This window comes from Cottoperca gobio, chromosome 2, assembly GCF_900634415.1.
Source record: "Cottoperca gobio chromosome 2, fCotGob3.1, whole genome shotgun sequence".
Taxonomy (NCBI): Eukaryota; Metazoa; Chordata; class Actinopteri; order Perciformes; family Bovichtidae; genus Cottoperca; species Cottoperca gobio.
In genome coordinates, this window is record NC_041356.1 from 3,683,998 (window position 1) to 3,709,849 (window position 25,852).

General features: G+C 42.5%; 1 protein-coding gene across 1 annotated transcript in view; it reads left to right on the forward strand.

Annotated features, from left to right (window-relative positions):
* LOC115017639 (xin actin-binding repeat-containing protein 2-like) overlaps window positions 1-21,923 on the forward strand; it is a 43,684-nt gene extending 21,761 nt beyond the window's left edge. Inside the window, 9 exon segments of the mRNA XM_029446277.1 lie at window positions 2,770-2,927; window positions 8,062-8,199; window positions 9,921-10,007; window positions 10,229-10,298; window positions 10,649-10,752; window positions 11,321-18,202; window positions 18,204-20,472; window positions 21,558-21,691; window positions 21,782-21,923. Of these exon segments, the coding sequence (XP_029302137.1) occupies window positions 2,770-2,927; window positions 8,062-8,199; window positions 9,921-10,007; window positions 10,229-10,298; window positions 10,649-10,752; window positions 11,321-18,202; window positions 18,204-20,472; window positions 21,558-21,652 (9,803 nt within the window). The 3' untranslated portion in view covers window positions 21,653-21,691; window positions 21,782-21,923.
* The last annotated feature ends 3,929 nt before the right edge of the window (window positions 21,924-25,852 follow it).

Here is a 25,852-nt window from a genome sequence, read left to right on the forward strand (position 1 = left end):
GTTGTGAGGAGAGGGCAGAGAAGGGGGTGACACCTCTGTGATTAGGGGACGGCCTCTGCTTGACACAGATCTATGGGCCTAAGGCAAGCTGACTCTCTTGTTCTCTTTCTCTCTCTTTCCTGGAAACATTCTTCTCTCTAATCTTTCCCCTAACACCCCTTGCCGCTCTTCACCTCCTCATTTCTAGCTAGCAAGCGGTGCAGCACCTCACCTATGATCGCTTTAGTGCAGGCAGCAGCGACGACGCCGCGACAGGGGAGTCAATAGCCCCAGACTCGGCTCAATATAGCCACTGAGTCGTGCGTACCAGCAGCAGCATAGCCTCCCCTGTTGACATTTCCCTCTTCCATTACCCCCCACCCGGTGCCATCACTTGTTCTGCCGCTGTTCCATTTAAGAGATAAGAAGCTAATACTCTGAGAAGAAGAAAGTATTATCGAGTGTGGAGGTAAATGCGCCTCTCCGCAGCTCTATCTGCTCTCCGTCAAAAGCAGAAACGACAGGTAATAAGTGTAAGCCTGTGGAAAAGTTTTCCTGATATCAATACCACACTTTAAACAGTGGCCTTCATTATATCGAGGCATCTTAAGTAGAGAGACAGTGTTTGAGAGCTATTAATATTAATGCTAATTAAACATCCGCTGGTGCCAGTAATAATTAGTGGCAGAGAGATGGTGACTTAGGAAATATTCCATCTCATTAGAAGCTCTTTAATTTTGCCTTTACTTTGTTTTCTTCTTTTTATTTCTCTCTCACACACTTCCAGTCCATAACTCTAGCTGTCACAGGGGAACATGACGCTGCACACAGAGCCGGGTTATAAAAAGGCCGGGACTCTTTTTCAGTCAGCCCCCCTCCCCCCGGAGCCCTGGTTACCTCACCTACCTGCTATGGCAGCTTTGCATATGCCATTCCCATGTCTGAAGCCAGAGATATCCAAAGCGCTGTTGTCACCGCTCTTAGGCATCAAAAGCCTCACGTCTCTGCCTCTGTGACAGCTCCAGACCATGACGTGAACATTTGTCTCAGGTGATACATGAGGCCATTATCCTCGTGTTTCTGTCATCAAGCCAGTAATAAGTTACAGTTATTTCCGGACTTTGCTGCCGTCTCGGGCAGCCTATTTCTGACGGGTTACTGGTTACACAAACATGCCGGACGTAGCAGAAAGCTAAAATTGGTAAGATGAGGAGAACATGCTCTTGTCAGTCTCGACTTGTCTGTATTGAGTTCACAATTCACCCGTATATTGTTACAAAATATGTGGTTATAGAAGCTCTGTGACTTGGGTACTATTCGAACTGAAGTAAGTTAACGTATGTAAGTTGAAATAAGTTACTTGGTGAGTTTTGGTTTCACACGGAATACGAACGGAGGTCTCCTGAGTTTATACTACGTCACCTGACTTACTCCTTTGCTCCCATCATAATTACTTTGGCCTGTAGAGGTCACCATGGTCACCATGTGAATAGATGATAACAGCCCTCTGTAGCTGGCTTCTTCTCCACAACAATGGCGGCTGGCGGCATGATTTCTCAGATACAAAGTTGAAATAATTAAAACTGGTATCCATGGAGTGCCTTGGTAGCCAAATGGTTACAGCCCATGTCATGTAATCACAATGTCCCGCATTCCATTCCAGCCTTGGGACATGTGTTTCATGTGATATCCCCCCCCCTCTCCCCATTTCTACACTGTCCGTAGTTATATAAAGACGAAAATGCCAATGCCAAAAAACTGGTTGCCATAACATGAACCGATATATTTTCATTATCCCATTGTTCCGTCTTCTTTTAAATCGGACATTTAAATCGCAATACAGAATTTAAGGCTAATTTTATAGTCATTATACAACCAAATGAACTCTTCCAGAACTCAACTCTAAGTGGATTTCTTCATTTTGATGATATAGTTACCAGAAGAGGGCTATATCCAGCAGATGTAGTAATAGATATTCTATAAGTGGGCAAAGAGAAGTGTTAAGATAGTTGGCTTTGCACAGCCAAGCATGAGCAGTATATACTATACCACTCAGCATTAAAACTCTTAATAAGCTCCATACTGCCACAGCAGCGAGAGCAAGAGGGCCTTCACTGGGTCCATCAGCGTTCAACAAGCAGCTGATACTTTTCAATCAGTCATCAAGTAGAATTAAGTCCTCTACTTTGAGCGAAGTTTATACTAGTACATCTATAATCTGTAATCATCTAGTGGAAAAACACAACAAGGAGGAGGATTTCAAAGTGTCAAAAGGTTACAGCATGAGCATATAATGAGCGGGAATAATTTCTGTTTAGGGTCTTCTATCATCCCACGGTGTTGCTGCCCGGAGAGAGAGAACATGCCAAGAGCTAAAAGGTCCAGTGTGGGTGTGCGCTGAGCCTTAATGGAGCCTTCTCTGTTGCCTAATGATGCTTTGTAGCACAGGAAAGTCAAATGTGAAAGCAGTGCTCTATTCTTCTAATTGGCTATCCGCAGGGATGTGCGGAGCGATATGAAGTTTCAAACCGTAGTGCTTTGTGATTGATGAGTACTGCGCTTCGATTTTGTGTCATCATTTGTGGATTGTTTGCCTCTGGCCAGTTCTTGGTTAAAAAATTGACAGCATCTTCTATTCAGATGTCTTTATTAAAAATGGGGATTTCAAGCAGTTCATCAGAAAAAGCTTTAATATTTTAGACACCACCTACATTTAGTGTGTGTCTATTTCGTTTTCATTTAATGTAACATGTTTGAAAGTTGAGGATCTTTTTCTTTGTGTTTGTGCAGCTGCAAGTAGCGCAGGTAGATCCACGTCAGGACGTCCCGAGGACAGGGCCCCCAGCGCCGAAGAGCAGGAGGACGAGCCGGTGTCCGTGAAAGAGCGGCTGGCGATGTATCAGGCTGCCGTGTCCAAGAAAGAAATCAGCAGTTCCTCCTCTGCCGCGGTAAGACGATACTTCCACACGGATGTAAGGAGAGATGGCAGTCAGGAAATGCAGGCAGACAGTCACAGACACGTTTAGATTCAATTGTTAAATTGACAATATGGCTGCTGATGTTTATGACCATTACATTCTCCCCACACAATAAATCTGCTGTCACTGAACAATGTCCTGCTTGTGGGCTACATTGTTGAAACGGGTGGGGGGATGGTGCCACAGGGCTCTGGTGGGATGGAAGCATTATTTGTCAAAGTGTCATAAGGCTCAGCACTGGGTGGGGAAACTAAACCTCGAGAGTGTGAATGTGAGCCAGGGGGAATCATGCAACAGTCATTTCATATAGGTCTGCTGTTCCAGGGTTAAATGTAAGCAATTGAAGACCATTTCTAGAAACAAATATGTTTTTTGAAAGTACAATTACTTCTGATGCCGTAACTGATTGTCTGTTTCTGTTCTCTCCTGTATTTATGACGTAATCACAAGGGAAAAAGGATTTGCTTTGTTAATCTTTGTAAGTTGCTTTGAAAGAAAATCAGTGAAACAGGTGGGAAACAAGTTTTGCCAGGATATTTTTTCTTCATGGATGCTTTTAATCCTATTTAGAACATGGGGTAGTGGTTCCATTCAGCCTCTGGTGGCCTAAATGGGTATTACAACAACAAACACATCAGCTGCCAAAACCTTTTTTTTAAAACCTGTTTTCACAAATGAACTTAGAACAATGATCCAGACAAAGCTTTTACCTGCCTGTTCCACGGATGATGTTTTATTTTGAAGGAACTTAGAAACATTAACCTCACAAGACGGTTTTTCACCTGTTCCTAAGTCATAAACACAGGATCACCAGAATCTTTTTTCGCCACTTGCCTCTCATGTTTCCCATATTTACTGGACCCCTAACATAAAAAGTGTCTAATTCTAGCTCCTCGTCATGTTTCACATGTCTATCAGTTGTTTACACTTCTACCAAAGACACATTTCCTCTCGTGGCTTCAGCACGAGGCTCATACAAGTAAAGTTTTCCAATATTTCTCAAAAAATTAAGATTAGAAAAAAGTCCAGAAAACAAATATGATTTTGTGCAGCAGAACTTTGTTTTTTCTTCTCCCATTAATCATCTCACAAGCCCTCAGATTTAGAATGCGACCCTTGTTGAGGAACCACTGGACTAAACTAATGACAAATGCACTGATGCATTAGTATTAATAATATAATACTGTAATATATATGATATAAATATATCGCCCACAGGAGGCATTATTCTGCAGAACCAGTATTTTTACTTTTAATACTTTAAATACCTTTTGCTGATATTACTTCTCTACTTTAACTTAATTATATAATATTTTGAATATAGGAGATTTCTTTGCTTGAAATTGAGTATTTTTACATTATTGTATTGTTATTTTAATACGTGTTATGTTATGTTATGTTATGTTAAGTTATGTTAGAGCCACTCCACTAAAATCTCAAACACATTTTATGAGACCAACAAATATGTATGCATTCATCATTATTTAATGAAAAAGCCACCATGAATCCACAACAGTAAGCCTTTGATTCATATCAAAATTAAATGTAAAAAGTAATATATGAATGACTATTTCGAGAGGGAAACTGTTGCTCAGATCTAACAGGTATGTGCACTGGCAACATACAGGCAGGGATAGCAACACACACACACACACACACACACACACACACACACACACACACACACACACACACACACAATCGTAATAGAAAGAAGCAGCCCAAAAAAACATTAATCACCATGTCAGAGTCGTTTTAATGCATCTATAGAGGAAAGAAAATGTATTTTGCAGCAAATTCAGATGAACTCACACAGCCGGCACATCAGCAGGCCCTTGCACTTTAATTAAACACAAAAATGTGTCCGACTATTCCTGAGTCATTAGTCATTACCAGGAACAGAAAAATCCTCCGCAGCTTTGAAGAGCCTACATGCACTTTATGAACCCAATAATTCAGCCGTGTGAGCAGTTAGTCAGCCAAGGCCACTGCAGTAAGTCAGCTCAGCATCTGAAACAAAGCCTGAGCCACAGGAATGTCTGTTCTCTGCTCTACAGCCACAGTGTCTTTCTTATTTACTAAAACACCACGGTGAGCTTTTAAGCAGGAACAAATGGAATAAAAGCGTGTTTGGTTTCCATATGGGAGCAGGAATTGTATACAAATATCTGCTGCACATGATTTATCACTGCTGACTCACCACTGTGACACGGGGAAATGTCCGGAATGTAATGAGAAAAGCAGGTGTTAAATCCACAGCGGTGTTTTGTCGGATACAGAGGGAGAGAGTAGACGTATGCTTTGCAGTATCAATAACATATGCACATTGCGTCGTACAGTTTGAAGGTACAACTTGTGTCACAATATCTATATTTTATTTTGGGTCAATTTTACCCAGTGATTTTAGCTTTATATATCAGTGGATCCACTGTTTTTTGATCAAGCGTCGTAGCTTTAAACGCAGTGATCCAAGCATCCAAACCTTCAGTCTGTGTGTGAGGGGATTAATAATGAAAGTCCAGCATGTCACTCATGAGGCCTCTGGGGTGTGTTTACAGAGGGCGACATGCCACCTTCTGGGCTCTTTGTACATGACCAGACAGAACAGATGCATGCTGGGTTTTACAGTCATTAGAAAATAAAGTAGTGATTAAAAAAAACTTGGAGAAAAACGACTCAAATAGAATTAAAACTCAATTAAAAATCTTAAGATAAATCATTTTAACACTCAACAACTAATTGAGAGTAATAATAGTAATAACTGAAAGTTGTCACTGCAGCTTGATTTTATGAGTTTTATTTTATGATTTTTCAGTGCATTAACTGTGAGCTGGTTCTGTATATGTGTCAAATATAGAGTTGCAACTATTAATCGACTAATTGATTTGACAATTGACAGAAAAATATTTGGCAACTATTTTGATAATGGAGTAATTTTTCATCCAAAAATATCTTTAAATGCTGTTTTCTCTGTTTTCCTCTGTTTTAGATTAAAGTGTTAAAGTGAATACCTTTGTGTTTTGAACTGACAAAACAAGACATTTTAAAGACCTCACCTTGGACTTTAAGAAACTAAGATGAACATTTCTCACTATTTTCTGACATTTTATAGACCAAACGATTAATGTAGAAGATAAATAAACAAGGAAATGAGTCGTTAGTTGCAGCCTAACCAACCAATAGATAAGCAATCACCCCAACCTCAGTGGCAAGCCTCATGTGGTGTCTTCCTGTCAGCTTCCTGTCAGCTGAATGTGGATGTTTGTGTGTGTGTGTACCTTTGCAGCTGTTGTCTGCATGTCCACACAAGTTACAAGGTGTTTAAAGATAGCAGGACACTTGATGGACATCATTCAGTCGATCCCCTTAATCATCCAGCAGCCCTGTCTCCTACAAATATCTGTACATATACTGTATATATATATATATATATATATATATATATTACTCATTTTCTATAGTAAACACTGGTTAGATTCCCTGCTTTTAGATCCTGTCTGAATCTTAGATCGATACAAGAAGTCACCGGGACATCACCCACTGTAGACTGCCGTTTTGAAGCCTCCCTTTTTACTTCACCTTTTTGTTTTTTACAACCAAAAGTGACACGAGAGGGTGAAGCAGTTACAACTAAACGTTGAATAACACATTTTTAAGCCACCGAAATGTTACAATTAACTGAAAACAAAGTGTGAAAGGGTTAAAAATCTAAGAAAAAAACACGGACAACAACGAAACCGGCCTTAGTAGTGACCCGTCCATCACAAGGTAGCCCCGCCCTAAAGCTGACGCTGCTTTATCCTCTATTTTACTCTAAATAGGACCATAATTTACTAAATAAATATTAAACTGTATTGAAGACTTGAAACTAGAGATTGAGAATATAAACTCATCAGGAAAATATTTACTGAGGTAATAAATCAAGTGAGAAGTCGACTCATTTTCTCATAGACTTCTATACAATCTGACTTCTTTTTGCAAACAGAGGCATCGCCCCCTGCTGGATGTTAGAAAGAATGCAGGTTTAAGCACTTTAAGACCCGGAGGTTACCACTTGGTCTGAACGCATGCTCAGTGGACAGTATGTCCCTGACAGTTATTTTAAATGAGAGTTGATTTCATGTTATATTAATGCAGCTTTTGTACCCAGAAGTATTACAATATTGATAACATGGTACCCTGCCATAAAATGTCAACGACCTGAACTCCTCTGCAATAATTTGCAAATCGCATTGCACCCCTCATTTGCATTAAAAGGAAAGGTGAAGAGTGTGGGTGCGTGTTTAACATTAACACACACACACACACACACACACACACACACACACACACACACACACACACACACACACACACACACACACACACACACACAGCAAGCTTCTTCTTATATTGTAGCTTCCCAGAAGCTATATATGCAGAGGCTTACATATAAATGTTTTATTAGAAAAGTAATTGACAATCCCAAAATTAGATTATTGTATCAAATAGTCAGTGTGCATTCTTGCCCAGATACCACTGCGTCCTCCATACTGATGAGGTGAAGAAAGTCTCCTCTCCTCCCCCTCTCTTTGTACTTTCCAGTTTTAAGGAATAATTCCTTCCATAGCTCAATAAAAAGTATTGAAAAGCTTTTTTGTTCCACTAAACTGACTAATCTGAAAGACTGAATTTTCTATTGATGTTTCACTCTCTGTTGCAGAATAGATATGAACAAAGTAAATCCATTTAAATTGGGTGGCTGCCATCTTTGCTATTTTTGAAATTCCTGCCAGAAATAAACACAATACAAATACTTTAATTTAGGTTTTATTTCCTTTCAGCTGGTGGAATCACAAGGTTGGTTTACAATGCAGAATGCACGGCACGTTTAAAAGAGCGCCAACACTGCGAAATGCTTTTAATAGCATTAACATAACGCCTTTGCATTCACATTTATATTAGCATAAGTTAATGTAGAACATATTCATAATCAATGAGAGCAGAGTCTGGTTCACATTGGTCAAATCTAATCTCTTATATCTCATATAATGTAGGTTTTATCTAACATGTATACAGATTGATTTCCAGGTGTATTACATGTTTATCTGTTTTCTGTTGATAGGTGATGGATGAGTCCGAGGCTTGTTCGCTGCCAGGCGGCCTGGCCAGTGTGAAGAAACAGTTTGAGAGCCAGGAGTTCGCCTCTTCGTCCTCTCAGTCCAGCGTCGCACAGTTTCACTACGAGCAGAGATCTGTGCAGGTGAGGATTGATTTATTGGTCGCTGCTCAGCAGTTTTTTATTACAATCTGAGAGGGAAGTGACGCGATAGCATCATCAGGTATTGAATAAGTAACTTCTCAAATAATAATTAATTAGAAGAGATAGTGAGTCTATTTAAAGCTTGGATGGATTACTAATTGGGCCTATCTGTCAGAAGCACACGGTCCCAATGTGTCAGGGGCCCCTGGGACCTCCTGGCCTTTACCTACAAAATATCACTCAAAGACACACGTACCAACCGGGAAGAGACTCAAAATGAGCAGAAAGAAACATAAAAACACTACAAAGAGACCAAATCCATCATAGATAGATGCAAAACAGCTGCAAAGGGCAGCGACAGTGAAAAGGGGCAAAACAACCACAAAGAGAAACAAAATTACTACAAAGACACATACAATGACTACAAAGAGACATAAAAAGACTACAAAGAGACATTTAAATGCAGTCCATTTACATTAAATGAATACAAAGAGACATAAAACAACTTCAAAGACAAATAAAACAACTTCAAAGAGACATAAAATAACTACAAAGAGACATATAATGACTACAAAGAGACATACAATGACAAGAAAGAGTAACAAATGACTACAAAGAGACAAAGCAACAACAAAATGATGCTAAACACTTATTAAGTCTGAGTGTCTTGTCATTTAGGCGGAGGTGGTGGGCCTTTCGCATGTCTGTGCCCAGGGGCCCATTGTCTCATAATCCGCCCATGATTAAAAGTCAACAGAATTATGAAGACAGAGCACTGCTGTCCTTTTTGTTCACCAGCTCTGCGTAAAGTGCGAAGCATATAAATGCCACTGAATGATTAACATTCTACTGTAGCTCTTTATTGGAAAAACTTGGCTGCTTTGGCTGCTTTGGCTGCTTTGGCTGCTTTGGCTGCTTTGGCTGCGAGGCGTTCTTGTAGGTCAAATCAAAGAGGGCACCTTGAACTTTGTTCGAATATGTGGCACTGTCATCAAATGTGTGAGGGAAATGCCAGAACACGTTAGCAGCCGGATCTCAGTGAAGTAAGGTCAGTTCCGCCCCTCCATGCATTCATCCCATCTGCTCATTCAGGCAAGAAGCAGAGTGGATTCATCGAGTGCACAAGGACCTCCCTGAATGCTAGATTTTACAGAGAGGTTTGTGAGGGGAAGTGTCTCTTTGATCAAGTCATTGCGTCTGTGCTGTAACAGCAAACCACTCTCCGCTCAAGTTTTCCTCACAGGTGTAATATCCGAGCTCTGGTGTTAAAACTGGTTGTACATCAGGAAATATATTATTATTCTGACATAAGTGGTTTCAGGAGTACAGAGCACCCCAACCCTCCATGTATCTTTCATGTTAACAGCAGTGCATACAAGCTCAAATATTATATTCCTCTTTCATCTCGTACAAATTGCATGAATCTCACTGGAGGAAAATGGCTGATGTAGTTTTCTACAGTTTTAGTAATATATTGCTTCCCCCTCCCATACTGAAACCCTCCTTTAGTGGAATTAAAGTAAGTTAAAGTAGTTTCCCAGGAGGCAGCCCTGTATCTGATGGGAAGACATTTGTCGCAGGCCACAGAGGGGATTGTTAAGCTGTTACACAATAACTAAATGACTTACTTACCTCCTGTTTCTGACATTTACAGTGTGATAAAACCATGTGTGTCTTTATGTGTAAGCGATTCCACATTCCCATTTCTCTTCGTCTGACAGGAGATGTCAAGCTCCTCCGAGGTGACAGTGAGGAGCAGTGCCAGAGAGGTCGTTCCCGTCACAACCCTCCTTCACAATCAACAAGAGGTACTGCCTTACACACACCCTGCTCGTCACCTGCTGTAAGGTAGCATCTAACTACTGACAGGCTGCTGATAAACACAGTACTTTGGTTATTTCTGATCTTTCTGTCACACTTTATTTGCCCTTTATAGAAGTTTAGCGCCACGCGAAGCCTTTGACTCCTCCCTGATGGAAACCGTTTGAGGCTGCAGTTACCAGTAGACTAATGCTTCATCTCTTCACAGGTGATCCATGATGAAACAGTCCAACAGAACAATGTGGCCGCCAGTTACGGGAACCATTACAATGAAACAGGTTATTCCGCTCATGGCTTTATATCAAATTTTGCACGTTATTATCACAGCACTGCTTGTGTCCTGTATATTAATGATTGTTCCCAGTACAGCTGAATAAGGGATGAGCTATGAAAATGAGTTTGAGTGCAGATGATTTTCTATTCAGTGCATAGCAGTAAATCTAATCAGGGCAAAGTCAGGAAGGTAAAATATTGGAAAGTGGAAATTGGGCAATCACCGCTGCATGGTTTTAGAAAATGAAAACTACTCAGGTTTTTAATGAAATGATTTATTTCACTTCCAAATCCCTCTGAGCTCCCTCACTGAGAATGAGTTAATGAGGCAGCCTTCTTCTTGTGTCTAATTCAGTTATGCTCGTTGGAGGCGAGGACCTACCAAAGGTTTCCACTCAGGCTTTGAAGCAGCAGTATGAGAAAACGATTGAGGGAGCTGCACCAGCCAAGGAAATTAAGGTAATGATACTGTCTGTTTATCTAAATAGATGATAGTTTGGCTTTTTCACCAGGATGTATCAGTTTAAAGATGAGGCCACATCATGACATCATCAAAAGAATATTGCCCACGCTATGAGTTGATGGAGAATAAATTAGATTGGATAAAAGACCTCATGTCATTACGCAGCCAACGTCTGAATCTTGTGTTAAAAGGAAAACTCAGTCTAAAGAACTCACATTACTGTCTGCAGTAAAAGTGATCATCAATGAATATTTCAGTCAAGTTAGTAATTAGGAACATCAACATTTCTGGATTTGACAAATAACATCCAAATAAGGTTTTTTATTGGATGCTTCTAGATTTGGAAAATAAATGTAACTTACACAAATCATAAATCATAAATCACATTTATTATGATTATCATTTTAGGTTGAAAGTTGATACTTCATTTCGTGAATTACTCTGTACTTCAAAGCTGTCTTTTCTGTGCTTTTCATGACACAACATTTTCAATTTCAATTTCTTAACTTCAACACAACCTTCACTGTCCCTCTTTCCTTAACCAAAACCACTTACCAACCATAGGTTGATTTGGACTTCAACCAGTTTCAATGGGCACCAGTAAATCAGTCCTCCAAATCTTCAACGAGGACAAGCTATGACACTTCTTCCACCTTAAAGACTGCCTCTGCCTCATCAGTAGCGTCTACCTCATCAGCGGCTTATGAGATGCCAGATCATTTCCCTCCCCCGCCCTCCAACCTGTTACAGGAAATCCCTGAGTACATCTCTTCTCAGCCTCAGGAGCCAGCCCCCCGACATAAGCACATTGTTTCTAAGGAGCAGTACTTTAAACACAAGAGCACGGCTGAACTGAAGCGCATCTACAAGCACATTAATCCAGAAGTCCGCAAGAACCTTGAGGAAGAATTCTTGAGTGAGCTCAGTGAAGCAGAAAAGAAGGACCTGGAAAGCGAGGAAATGGTGGGAGACGTCCAGCAGGCGTGCTATATGTTTGAAAATGACGGCAACGGCTCAAGTAATTGTTCAAGCCCTGACCGAGAGTCCGTGGAGTGGGATGAGATCCTTAAAGGCGAAGTGCAGTCAATGCGCTGGATGTTTGAAAACAATGCACTAGATACGATCAAAGATGACACCCCAGATGTAGACGAGGTGAGGAATATTGCCCAGCAGGAAATCATTGCTGGCAAAGATGTCAGACGCACAGCTTGGATGTTTGAGACTCAGCCCATGGATGTTCTGGGGACAGAGGATACTGATTCAACCGAGCAGTTGCAAAAATCAACTGATCTTGCGAGAGGAGATGTCCGCACTGCTACGTGGCTTTTTGAGACACAGCCACTAGATTATCTGAATAAGATCTACCAAGAAGACGAGCAGGAGACAGATGTTGTCGTCACCAATAACATCACCGGCGGAGATGTGAAAACCGCTAGATATCTCTTTGAGACCCAGCATCTGGATTCCCTGGGTAAAACAGAAACCATTGAGGAGAGCCACTTCCTGAACCTGAAGTCTGAGCTGGAAGAGATCAAAGGGGATGTGAAGACAACCACTCGCATGTTTGAGACCCAGCCCATGTGTGTCATTAGGGGGGATTCAGGAGAGATGTTGGAGATCACCACTATCCGCAGGGAAGAGACTGCTAAAGGAGATGTCAAGACCTCACGCTGGATGTTTGAAACCCAGCCTCTGGATATTATTAACAAAGACCCTGCGATGGTGAAGCTAATATGTGGCATTTCCATGGAGGATAACATCCAAGGCGGTGTGAACAAAGGTAGATGGCTTTTTGAGACAAAGACCCTTGACACCATTAAGGATGAGGAATGGGAGAGTTCCAGGAAGCAAAAGGAAGACATAATTGGTACTGATGTGAGGAAGCACTGTCTGGTTTTTGAGACTCAGTCTATGGATACTCTGAAAGACAATGCCAATGCTAGACCTTTAGCTTCAGAAGAGATTGTAGGAGGAGACGTTAAAACAGCCAAACATCTGTTTGAAACGGTACCCATGGAAAATCTGAAAGAACTGCTCGAAGTGGGCAAACTTCAGAAAATGGTTGCATCCGAAGAAGAAAAGGGTGACGTGAGACATCAAAAGTGGGTCTTTGAGAGCCAGCCTCTGGGGAATATAAGAGAGGAGAAGAGGGAGATCACAAGAACTGTGAACGTTGAAGCTCTTGAAATAGGTGATGTGACAAACTATAAAGAAAGGTTTGAAAGTATGGATTTAAGTAAATGTGAAGGAGCACAGAAAATTCAAGTTGAAGGTGTCACAAGTGGATCCGTCAAATCAAACAGAGTTCTTTTTGAATCTACCCCTATGTATGCTATGCAAGACAGCTCTGGCCATTACCACGAGGTAAAGACCGTGAGGCGCGAGGAGATTGTGAAGGGAGACGTGCGCAGCTGCAGATGGATGTTTGAAACGCGTCCTATTGATGAGTTTGATGAAAGCATCAATAAGTTTCAGATCATAAAAGGTATATCCAAGCAGGAGGTCGAGTCAGGGGATGTCAAAACAGCCAAGTGGTTGTTTGAAACTCAACCACTTGATGCCATTAAATGTTCCAGTCATTTTGAGGATGAAGAACAAAAAACGAAGGAATGTATTGAAATTGAGAAAGGGGACGTTAAGACTTGCAGGTGGCTATTTGAGACTCAACCGATGGATGTTCTGTATGAAAAGGTGGAAAAGAGCGAGGTCGACGTCGAAGAAGTGCAAAAAGGAGACGTCAAAACTTGCACATGGCTCTTTGAGACACAGACACTTGACAATATACGCGATCACACAGAGTCTGAGACCATTCTGAAAACCTGCACTGTAAAACAAGAGGATGTACAAGGAAAAGATGTGCGACTGGCCCGCTTCCTCTTTGAAACCGAGAACCTGGAAAATATCATCGATGAGGACAGCAGCTCTTTCAGGAGGGTTACACAAATCGACATCGACTCAGGTGATGTTTCCAGGATGAAGTACATCTTTGAGAATCGCTCCTCTGACATTATGAGCTCCACCTCTGAGGAAACAATGCAGAGGTTGAAGACGCAACAGGCCGAGGACATCCAGCGGGGAAACGTGGTCAACTGTACTTATATGTTTGAGCATCAGCCGATCGATGCCATTCGTGACGATTCCACAGAGGCGAAGGAAGGTCGCATTGTGATTGACGTCCAGGGGGGTGATGTTGACAAAGGTCGCTTCATTTTTGAGACATACTCTCTGGATCAAATCAAAGAGGAGTCCACTGAGACTGATATTTCTAAACTCACTAGTATCTTTAGAGATGAAGTAGAGAGGGGGGATGTGAAAAATTACACCATGATGTTTGAAACTCAGCCGCTGTATGCCATCTGTGACAAAGAGGGTCATTATCATGAAGTAACTACAGTTACCAAGGAAGAAATCATTAAAGGAGATGTGGTGGGAGCTCGATGGCAGTTTGAGACAAAGCCTCTGGACTCAATTAGAGATTCAGAGCAGGTCTATGTTATTAAAGCTGTGACTGAGGAAGGCATCAACAAAGGAGACGTCAACTCTGCCAGGTGGAGGTTTGAAACGCAACCTCTGGATGAAATTACAGAGGAAATAAAAGTCAGGTCGAAAACAGTTGCAGATATCCAAGGCGGTGATGTAAGGACAAATAAGCAGCGATTTGAGACTGATGAGATGTCTCAAAAGTACATCAGAACCGTTAGCGTGAGCGAAATCCAAAAAGGAGATGTCAGATCCGCCACGTGGATGTTTGAAACGCGCACAATTGATGAGATCCACGGTGAAGGCGCAGAGTATGATGGCATGGAAAGAGTGACAAAAGAGGAAGTAATGAAAGGGGATGTCAAACAGTCTGTGTGGCTCTTTGAGAAGCAGCCGCTAGACAGTATCAAAGAGACTGACGGCACAGAGTTTGTTGTAACAAAGGAGGAAATCCCACAGGCTGATGTGAAGTCAACAACATGGCTGTTTGAAACAACTCCATTCAATGAATTCAACGGGAGCAACATGGAGAAGACAGAAATATTCGGTAAAAGCATCAAAGAGACACTTGAGGAGCTATACTGTCAGAAAATGGTTGACTCACAAGGTGTTCTCATTGAGGCAGATGAGATTGGCGATATCCGGATGGCAAAGTATAAACTCATGAACCAGGAGGCTCCAGAAATCCAAAGAGAAGAGATTATCAGAGGAGATCTGAGCAACATAATGATGAACCTCTTGAACCGCAGAGAGATGACTGAAAGGGGGATAACTATTGACAGGGAGGAGCGGGGGAACATCAACACCACAGTGAAGCAGCTATTCAACCAGGAAAGAGGAATCAATGTGGAGAAAGAGGAAATTGTCCGCGGTGACATTCAAGAGGCGGTAAACAATCTGCTGAAGAGTGAGGGCTCCTCCAAGCGTGGCATTCTGATTCAAGAGGATGAGAAAGGAGACGTGAGGATGACTATCTATTCCCTTTTGAATAAAGGGGAGAGGTCTAGCACGGAGAAAGAGGATATCATTCACGGAAATGTAAGCAGAACACTTCACCGTCTTCTCTCCAACTCAGGAGGAGAAGACTCTAAAAGGATAAGGGTCGGAGAAATAGAGAGGGGTAACGTCAGTTTTTACTCCACATGCATTGAGTCGGGAGCCTTGGATTACCTGAAGCAGCTTCAATGCGAGCCCAATGAACCTCAGGAAAAGGTGGAAAAGGAGAACATCATAGGTGGTGACGTTCAGGAGACCAAAATCTTGCTGCGGAAGAATCATCAGCAGATTGGGCGCACGGTGGCAGAGCAGGATATAGTTCCTGGTGACGTGCACAGCAATGTTAAAGTCTTCATGACGGAGCCCACTGTAACCTACAGAAACCTAGAGAAAAAGGATATTGTTAAAGGTGACCTTAACGCAGCCCTGGATTCACTGACCCAAGCCATCAATCAGAAAGTGGTGATAGACAAAGAGGAGGTGGTGAAGGGTGACATACCTACTACTTTAAGGTCTCTGGAGGAGGCCCAGCATCAAAACAAAGAAATGGAAAAGCCTGAAATTGTCAGGGGAGACATCAGAGGTGCTCTTGAGTCACTAGAGAAATCTACAACCACCAATACAGAAGCAACTGTTGAAGATCTAGTGCCAGGTGATATTAAAGGAACCCTGAAGTCGCTGGAGGAGGCAAAGCAAGCTGTGAAAGAGGTGGAAAAAGAGGAGATTCTCAAAGGAGACATACACACCGCCATGCAAAGTTTACACGAGGCAACAAGCGAGAAAAAGACTTACCAGCATCAAGTGAGCGAACAAGGGGATGTTAAAGCCACGATACAGCTCTTGCTAGATCCAACAACTTCTCCCAAAACGCAGCGCAGAGGGAGCATTGAAGGAGATGTGAAAACATCTATAAAATGTCTTTATGAAGGACAGGATGCAACACAGGTAGAAAAAGAGGAGGTGGTAAAAGGGGACGTTCAAGGGGCAATAAAGAATCTAATGCAAAGAAAACAATATTCAAATCCAAAGCGCATGCATCCCGCGAAGAAAGCAAAAGGGCCCATGAAAAATCCATTAACTGTAAAGCAAGCGGAGCATGAATGCTTACATGAAGCCAAGAGTGAGAGTGTAGCAGTCAATCCAGCCCCCGCTGTGAAAAAGCTCTCTCAGAGCAGTGAGTCACAGAAGCACACACAGAGGCACAACGAAAGCAAATCGGTGAAAACGCAGGTAATAACCCAAGAGGAACACTCAGTTACTGTAGCCAAAACAGACAATTCTACTGGGGCCTCTCAACACAAGAGCATGAAAGAACAGAAACAGAAATTGCTGCCCCCACAGAAAATACAAGCTTCTAAGCCTATTATGATAAAGAATAAACAAATGATTAATAATGATCAAACAGAGACGAAAGCAGCTGATGTGAACGTGATGAAAGAGGTGCATAACACATCACAGACAAATATTTTGAACAAGCAAATATGTGAAACAAAGACAATCAAACAGGTGCAGACTACAGTGTCGGAGAAAACTGTTGTGCATAAGCAACATGTATCTGAGCAGATGTCTCAAACGCAAACAGAGAATAAGGCTCTCACACAAAAGCACAACATGAAAAATATAAAGGGTGAGTACCGTAACCTGGACATGAGAGGGAAAGGTGTGATCAAAAAGCCCAAGCCGGCGATTCACTTCCCCCCTCCCCCCTCTTCACCACCTCCACCCTCAGAGTCTGAGCTCTCCCTCCCTCCACCGCCACCGCCAGTGCTGGACAGCCCATCCTCCCCCCCTTCTATCATGAGGCAGGACAGCGACCTCCCACCTCCACCACCACCTCCGCCTCCCATGGAATGCAAGTCTGAGCCTGAATTTTACCCTCTTCCTCCACCTCCTCCACAAGATTTTCTCCCTCCACCTCCCTCCCAGCAAGAGCTTAATGCAATGCCTCAGCCTCCCCCTACCAGGCTGGGCAAACCCATTGGCAAGCCATTATTCAAATTGCCCAAGCAACCAGAAACACATAAGCAGCCTGTACAAGTTAAACCCAAATGGCAGAAAAAGCAGCCAACTCCTTCACCTCCTCCACCTCCACATCCACCTCAGCTCCCTCCTGATCAAGCAGAAACTGAGTCAACAGAGCATAAAGAACAAGTTCAAGTTCAAGAAGTAAAAAAGGTAACTACCAAACTGATTGAGACAAGCAAGCAGATTCAGTCTGAATTAACAGCAGTGTCAACAACAAAAATACCAAGCAGCCCAGCTGTGAAACCAAAAGAGATCCCACAGCCGCCTAAAAAAGTGTTTGTCCCTCCTATTAAACTGCCCCCAACTCCTGAACCTGCTCCAGCATCAAAGTCTAGACCCTTCGCTCGCAAATTTAAAACCCCTCTCATGCTTGCGGAGGAAAGGTACCGCCAACAAATAGAGAATGAAGAGACGGTGAGGAGTAATGTCACAACTCCTACATCTTCACCGGTTAATATGCTCTTCCCTGCAGCCAGTCCCGAGCTTTCTACAGCACAGAACACAGACACAGAAGTGGCCACGAAAGTGATAAAAGGAAAGAGCGAAGAAGATAAGGCTACTTCCAAAGAACGAATACCGTCTGCCAAGAAAACTCCATCCCAGATACCTTTGAGCAAGCCCTTGATCTCAGCCGTAAATAAGAAATCAGCTATAGGATCTTCAAGTGCGTCCTTAGATAAAATGCATGTTGCCAGCAAGCACTCCTCAGAAAAAGTTGTCTCAACTGATGTTGTTAAAAAGAGTCAAACCGCTCCCAAGAACCCAACTATTTCTGTATCTCAGTCTCATCAAGAGGCCTTAAATATTGAAGTACAGTCATGCTCAAACGTGGTCACTTCTTCTGTCACGGAGCAGCAGCAGTTTATTAAGAAATCCAGCTCCAGGTCTATCGCTGCCACACAGAGTGCTGTCCATGAAAATGTGAATCTCCAAAGCCAGACTGCAGGTCACAATGAAAGCTGAAGATGTAAAGAATATTAATGTGCCTCTGACACAGGACGGGAAGATGAGTCCCTCTCAACCCACTAAAATCCCAAAGGTAACTCCAAGTTTCAAGGTGAAAACCTTTAAGATGCCAACAGATAAGAAAGAGGAAAAGTGTGAAATGCATTTACAGCAAGAGAAAAGTAATGTGTCAGAGAAAAGTGAAACAAGAACAAATCAGAGAAGCGACCAGTTGACGGCATCAAGAACTGAGACAAAAACAGAAATGAAAGTAAAGGAGAAGAAAAGTAATATGACCCCACTTCTGAAGGAAGTTGAAGTGGAGGTTCATGTGAAAAAGGGAAAGCAGATGCAAAAGAATGAGACTGAAATACAGCTGTCACCATCAGTTACTGTTTTAATGCCCAAGATAACATCTGCAACCACTCATCAAGGACAAGGCCATGTATCCGTCTCCCACAGTCAGCAGAGCATTCAGAGACACGAGGAGGTGGTCGTGACTGAGAGTGTGGTACAGCAACGCCTTCAGAAGCAGGAGGTTGTTCAGGTGCAAAAACAAATAAAGGTGCAAGCAGCGGAAACAAATAAAATGCAGATAAATGCAGTAAAGTCAAAAGGTGAGCCTAAGGATGTGTCGGGGAAAATGACCCACAAAGACGAGGCTCATTCAGAAGAAATCAAATATTTTGAGAAATGTAATGTAATGCAAAAGCTGCTCGCTCAAATAAAAGAGCTCGAGGGCACACCAAGCAAAATAGACTCCAACGCTGTCAGGATGATTATAAGCGAACTCCCTGACTGGGTGATGGGCTCGGATGAGAAAAATAATTTAAGTGAAATTGCTAAACAGCAAAGTAAGAAAAAGCTGAAGGAGCTGATGGTGTATGTAAGAAACATTTTTCAAGCAAAGCTCACACATTTAGAGGAAACCTTGACAGCCGTGGAAAAGCAGGGGAAAGAAAAAGAAGATCCGCCAGCGCCACCGCCAGTGCCCCCAAAACCATGCAAGAAAGTTTTCAGCGGAGCCACTGCAAAGATATCAAAGATCAGTATCGGGTCATCCAAAAGTGAAAAGAAGGTGGTGGAAGAGAAAAAGTCTCTTCAAGAGAGAAAAGTGTATCAGGAGCTGAGTGAAGCTGCTGATCAGAGAGTATCCTCTCCGTTAGCCTTTATCCGCACTCCATCTCCCACTTTTATAAGTATTGAGTCAAGGAGGATAGACTCGCCCCTCAGAGTAACCCCTTCTCCTCCACCCTACAAGTCAGTCGGGACACCTCCGCCTCCTCCTCGCAAGTCATACACGCCCACAACTTCTTTCAGCAGGGCCACCCCCTCCCCCACCATGAGCCGCTCAGAGAAGCTGATGAAACTGAAGGATACCACCTCCAAGCTTTATCGCGGCATTACGCCTCCACCTCCCATGCCGGTTCAAGAGTGCTTTGCAGCTGAAAGAGAGCAATCATCCCCAATTAGCGACAGGGAGACTCCCATAGAGAGAGATGAGACAGAGTTTGTGGACGTCGCAGAAATGGTGGACTCCATGATGACCGTGAGGGATAAAAAGTCTTTCTTCGAGGAGGCGCAGAAGGCGGAGGTGAGCAGGATGTACATGCGGAAGGATCCCATCGATATCCCTGAACGTTTGGGACCTGATGCTGAAGAAGGCGCTGAGGCTGTGAATATAGATCTTCTGAAAGACGATCTCCCAAGAGTTGATCTATCTAAGCTGGTAAACAGATTTGAATCCCCACAACCAAAAGTCTACAACAGAAAAGAGCCTATTGTCATCACGGAGAGGCTGGGGAGTGATACGGAGGATGCAGAGGCTGACCTGCCAAGAACTGACGAAATCCCTTCATTCAATGTCAAAGCGATAAAGGATGTGTTTGAAACAGGAGAGCACAGTTCTCAGGCCGCACGAGATCTCAGAGAACAAATAGAAAGAAGAGAATCTGAATCAGCCCATTCTGAGCCGCTGGGTCACTCTGAAACGACAGAAGTCGCTGAGCAATTCTGCACCATTGAAGACTTCGGGAACATGACAGGTGAGACACTGAGTGAGTGCTCCCTGACCCGCGGTAACCCTCCATCCTACGCTGACGTGGTAAGAGGCTCGGTTCCAGTTGTCGTGCCCCTGGAGGCCTCCACCGAGGAACTGCTGAGAAACTTCCAGCAGTCGTGGGCCGAGAGCCAAGGAGTTTTCCAGAACCTGGGTTTCAGTGTCACTGAGCAGAGGACTGTAACGCACCAGCAGGAGACTGTCGTGACGGGTAAACCGCACTGTGCAGCATGAAGACACTAAAGAAGCGTGACGGTGTGATTAACATGCTTTGTGTGTGAGAAGTTTAAGGCATCAACTGCATTGTGTGGAAAGAAAATAAGCATTAACATTGGTGTGACACTGTTATTTACATGCTGTGATTTTCTTTGAAGTGTTTTCTTTTATTTGAAGCACACTAAAGCTTGGAGGTGTTTGCAGTTAAGGTGCTGTCAGTTTCACAGATTTTAATATTCACAGGTTACACTTTGTCCTTATTATTCATGCTTGTGATGTGTGAAGCTGCAAACATATTGAACTAATATTTCTCATGTGTGGTGCAGAGGAGTGCTTTAAATGTCTCCAGCGAGTGAAAAACAACACTTTTATTTATTTGTATTCCGTAGTTGAAGATTCATGTTCATGAAGTGAATTTCAAAATAAAATACATTTTTGAAAACATAGAATTTATACAGTTTTAAAGCTGTTTCAGTCATTATAACAGAAGCCATTTTTAGACAATGAACTGCAATTCTAATCCTAATACTAATTACAGTGCAGTACATTTTCTGCACCCGTGTGTGTGTGATGATACACTCAGTTTGCTGCCAATCCTTATAACATGGTTGAATTAAAGTTATTTTTTTCCCTTTTGGTAAAACTTTGGTTAATCCTCTGATAATATTAGAACTTTCCTGGAACGAGCTTTGTAGTTTGATAGTAATCATTGATAAAATAGGGGTTTAAAATCTCCCAGTATATATTAATGAATCATTTTGTGTCACTTTAAAGTCTCTCTTGGTCAGAGGTTCCCAACATCTAGGGGTCACTAGATAATTTATTTTGCACATAATTATGTTTATTCCAATTATTATTTTATTATGTAACTATTCATAATTACATTCTGCTTAATTTGAAGGGATCACAAGCCAAACAGGTTAAGCAAACACTGCTGTAGGCAGCAATACATTGGAATGAACAATTAGAAATGTACAAACTGAACATCTTTATTTAGTAGCACATTACATGGCTCTTTCCAGGAAATGAGAAAGGAAATGATGACCCTGTTAATTAAAGTGTTCCCTCATTTCTTTGCAGAAAATTCGAGTTCCAGAGTCCGAACTGTGCAGGGTGTGTCGGAAGAGGGTGTACCCGATGGAATCGCTGATCGCAGACAAACACAACTTCCATAAAAGCTGCTTCCGCTGTGAACACTGCAGAGGCAAGCTAAGGTGAAGCTGTTTCACAGAACAACAGCATTCTTCTGATTTCTCTTTGCACTACTTTAACCTATTTTGACTGTTCTTCCTTCTTTTTAATAGTCTTGGAAACTATGCCTCTCTCCATGGACGAATGTACTGCAAGCCACACTTCACGCAACTGTTCAAATCCAAAGGAAATTATGATGAGGGATTTGGACAGAAACCACACAAAGAACTATGGAGTAATAAGAACCAGGAGAATTCAGCTGAAAAGACAAAAGTCAAATCGCCATCACCTGAAAAGAAAATCATGGATTCCAGATATTCCACTTCCCAGAGCACGTTTGTTACTCAGGACGATGACGTGAGAAAATCAGAGGATGAAAGCAAAAAGCTCACCACTAAGATATCTGTAGTGTGGCCTCCTCAATCAGATTCTAGAAAGAAATCCTTCACTGTAGAGGAGGAGTTGAAGTTGGTTAAGCCATCATGGCCCCCTAAGGAGGGCTCAGCTCAGGAAAATGAACTCCTAAATCAACCGATGAAGCCTTCATTACAGGAGACGGATGTCCCCGCAGCTAAAGTACAAAATGGACCACAAAAAGACAAGGTGCAGGAGAGAGCCTGTTTAATGGAGAATGTGAAAAAGCCTGAAGAGACTCCAGCACCGTCTGATGCCTCAGCCTCCCCAGCAGCAGTCGCTGAGGAACCAGCAAATGTTACTCACCCTCGAGACACTAAAGAGTCAAACAGTGGCTCGGAGGCTGCGGCACAAGTGGGTTCTGAAGTGCAGCCTGGAGTGGAAGAGAGGGAAGAAAGGGCAGGGAATGGTGGCGGAGAGGTGAGACGCATGAAAGTGGTGGAGGGAGTGAAAGTAAATGGACACAATGGGCAAATAGAAAGTGCAGCAGGTGAGAAGGAAGGTCAGGTGGTGTTAACTAAAGGAAATAATGACGACATGAACAATGGGGATGCGGTAAAGGTCACTTTAATTGATGAGGAGGCAAGACAGGCGCTGAAGGCAAACTCCAACAATAACAATAATTATGGGCAGACACTGATGGAGCAGGGAACCCTGTTTCAAGGGCTTAGTGAGGATGAGGAAGAGAAAAAACAGTCGCTCCTTTTGACAGATCCGGCGAGAACAACGGATTTCTCCCAAGCTGATCACTGTGAAGAATCAAAATGGATGCCAAGTGAAGTGCTGCAATTGGCACAGAGGGATGATGCTTTTATGCCAGCCGGTGCCAAATGTACTGAAGCCACAGACGGCTATTCGGACACAAATTTCTTCACTGACACAGCCGAGGGAGCGTTCACTTTCAAAAACGAGGCCACCGAACCAAAGAGTAGCACATCAAGCTTCCTCGAGGACATTTTCGCCGGCCTGAGCACCAGCAGCTCCGGCTTGCTATCTGATTTCAGATCTGACATCTTCAGTCAACCTGCCGGGGAGACGCCTCCGGTGTCGGCGCTGGATGACCTTTTGGATTTCGGGATGGAGGCGAGAGGAGGCGCAGATAAAACAGGAGATGTGAGGGGGGAGGATGAGAGCGCAGGCAGGGGTGGCTCTCCTCTGTGGGCCGGGGACGACGACGCGCTGACAGTGGAGGAGCTCATCAAGAGGAATAGATACTACGATGATGACGACAGCGACCACGCTTGAACCCTTCGCCCCTTCAGCTAATAGCCACGCAGCGTTGACCACATGTCATTTCACAGCTATGTCCATGGAGAGATGAACTGCTCTGATTGAATCTAGTGTTTTTGTACTGAGTTTTAAAATTATACTTCGGCTCTTTAATTCAATATGTAGTGTTGTTGTATTGAATGCACCTGGTGTGCAGAGAAATGGATATTTCTTCTTGTATGTTACTTAGTATGCATATCTATATTTTTTGCGGACTGATCTAAACACGGCTATATTTTCAACATGATCAATATTGCGTTAATTACAAACAGTTTTTCTTTGAATGAATGTTTTTGTCTGAATAAAGAGGTTTTCCCTTTTTTTCATCTCTATCATGTCTTCTGGTTGAAATAAAGCTTCATGAACTGGACAATATATGAGTTTTTCATCAGTGAGTGCACACACACGCGGGAGCAGTAATGGTACTTAGCTGTTTCCCCTTTGTGTGATGGGCCAGTTTGATATATGGCCTACCTAGATAACACAGTCCAGCCGAGATCTCTTTGGCGAAAAGGCGTATTGATTTTTACTGATAGAGCAGGCCTGTTGTTGGAGTTACAGATTTTTCCATTAGGGGGCTTTTGTCACCTCTGACTGATTTTTCTCCCCTTCTTGGTTACAGCTTGAACATTTCGGGGTAATTGGCTACAAAGAGAATAAACTGTGATGTTAATTACAGCTGCAAAAAAACTACTTTAGTGTCAGAAAAGTGATGGCTTACCAAATCCAGTGTGGGTTATGCTACAGTGTGCTGACAGCTCCTTTATGTTGGGGAAGCACTGTTGCTGGTTCAATAATTCAGCATCCTCTCCTGAAATGCAGTTTGGCATCTTTTTAATTGGGCTATTTTTCCCCTGGTAACATTTTCATTGACAATCCAAAGTATATGCAGTTTTGCACATTCTTTATAATTTCATCCCTCCGCCAAACAATTATAAACCCAGACAACTGCCCATCCAATCAGGTAGGAGATGCAACAATAATAAAACCGCCCGTGTACAGCTGTTGAAGATACCCATAAAGGTAATGCATTTTTCAATGAAAATGCAGATTTATCCATAAGCCAGTCGTGTTATATGTCGCCTGATATTTCATCAGAGCTTAAAGCGCATAGCTTCACATATGTTCAACCCTGTGTAAAAGTGCATTCTTCCTTTTGTGGTCTGATAAATTGCCTCAGGTGATGTCACTTGAGTCAGTGTGAGTAGTTTGAAAATGAAAACACCTGGGTGTAGAGTTAGAAAGACGTGAGCTGACCAGAGCTCTGCAGCTTGATCTTTTATGGTTTGGGGCTCGACCACCAGTTTGACACATATTGACAGTAACAACATAACTGACAACTTCTATTAATGTCATTACGAGGGCACAGTGCACACAAGACAGGGCTTCTGCCTTTATTAGAAGTTTTATGTTGCTCGACCCCAAGCAGGTGTCCACTTTGGGCCCAAAAAGAGTTTTCCCCATAGACTTACAATGTGAAATAAACATCTATAAATTAGATCATTGTTTTGAGGTAGGCACACATCAACTTCCCAATACGAACACTTTAATAGCCTTTATTTAAAGGCATACAGATGTTGTCGTGTGAGCAAGCATAGGCGAGGTTAAAGGAAACGCTAGAGCAATATACGCTACTAAACCAAAAACTTCCCTGTTGTTGGCTTTAAGTTAATTCTGCTATTTATATTGTATGTCTCTGTCACATACTGTTAGCTTAGTATTTATGCTTATCCTCTGTACACCGTAAACATAGTCTGTTTCATGTGTGAGAAATGACCTACAGAAGCGAAGAAGAAAGAACTTTCTGTGAAGAGGTAACGTGTGGTGTGTACATGTGTGTAATCTAAAACTAGAAGATGTGAAACAATAGTCAAGTAATTATTTCTGTTCCAACTCCAGGGGTTGAAGTTGGGTCACAGCCGGCATCGACCCATCCTTGAGCTTCGGTTTTGAAGTGAATCCTGCTGTGTACTGACCCTCATTGAGAAAGAGTTGTTGGATATTCAGTCAAAGTGAATCCACTGGATCTTCACATCCTCAGATGAAGGCAGTAGATGAAAGTTTTTTCTGTTGGTTCTTGCAGCCAACAAAAGAACACGTAGCGTGCATTTCTTGTGTTGTTGAAAAGACATTTTCATTTTGCATAATATGTCAACTAAAAGTCCGGCAAAATTGCATCATACGGTTCACTGTTCAGCGCTTGTTAGGTTCAATCTAAGGCATGGTGTAAAGTAATTTCATTAAAATTCAGCTCAAATAGTAACATTTAAGAAAGCTTTGATGCAATATTAGATAATACAGTTTAGCATGATATTTTTGGCTTCAAATGAACAGCAATATTCCCAGGCTGAATCTGACCGGAGACCTTTGATGTCTCTTGGAACTCATTTCCTTTCCCTTCTCTAATAAAGACACTTTGAAGATAACCACTTAATTTGTCCAAATCACACATGTTGCATATGAGGAAGGGATCTTTCCACATCAGGTGTGGAGAGGAGTGA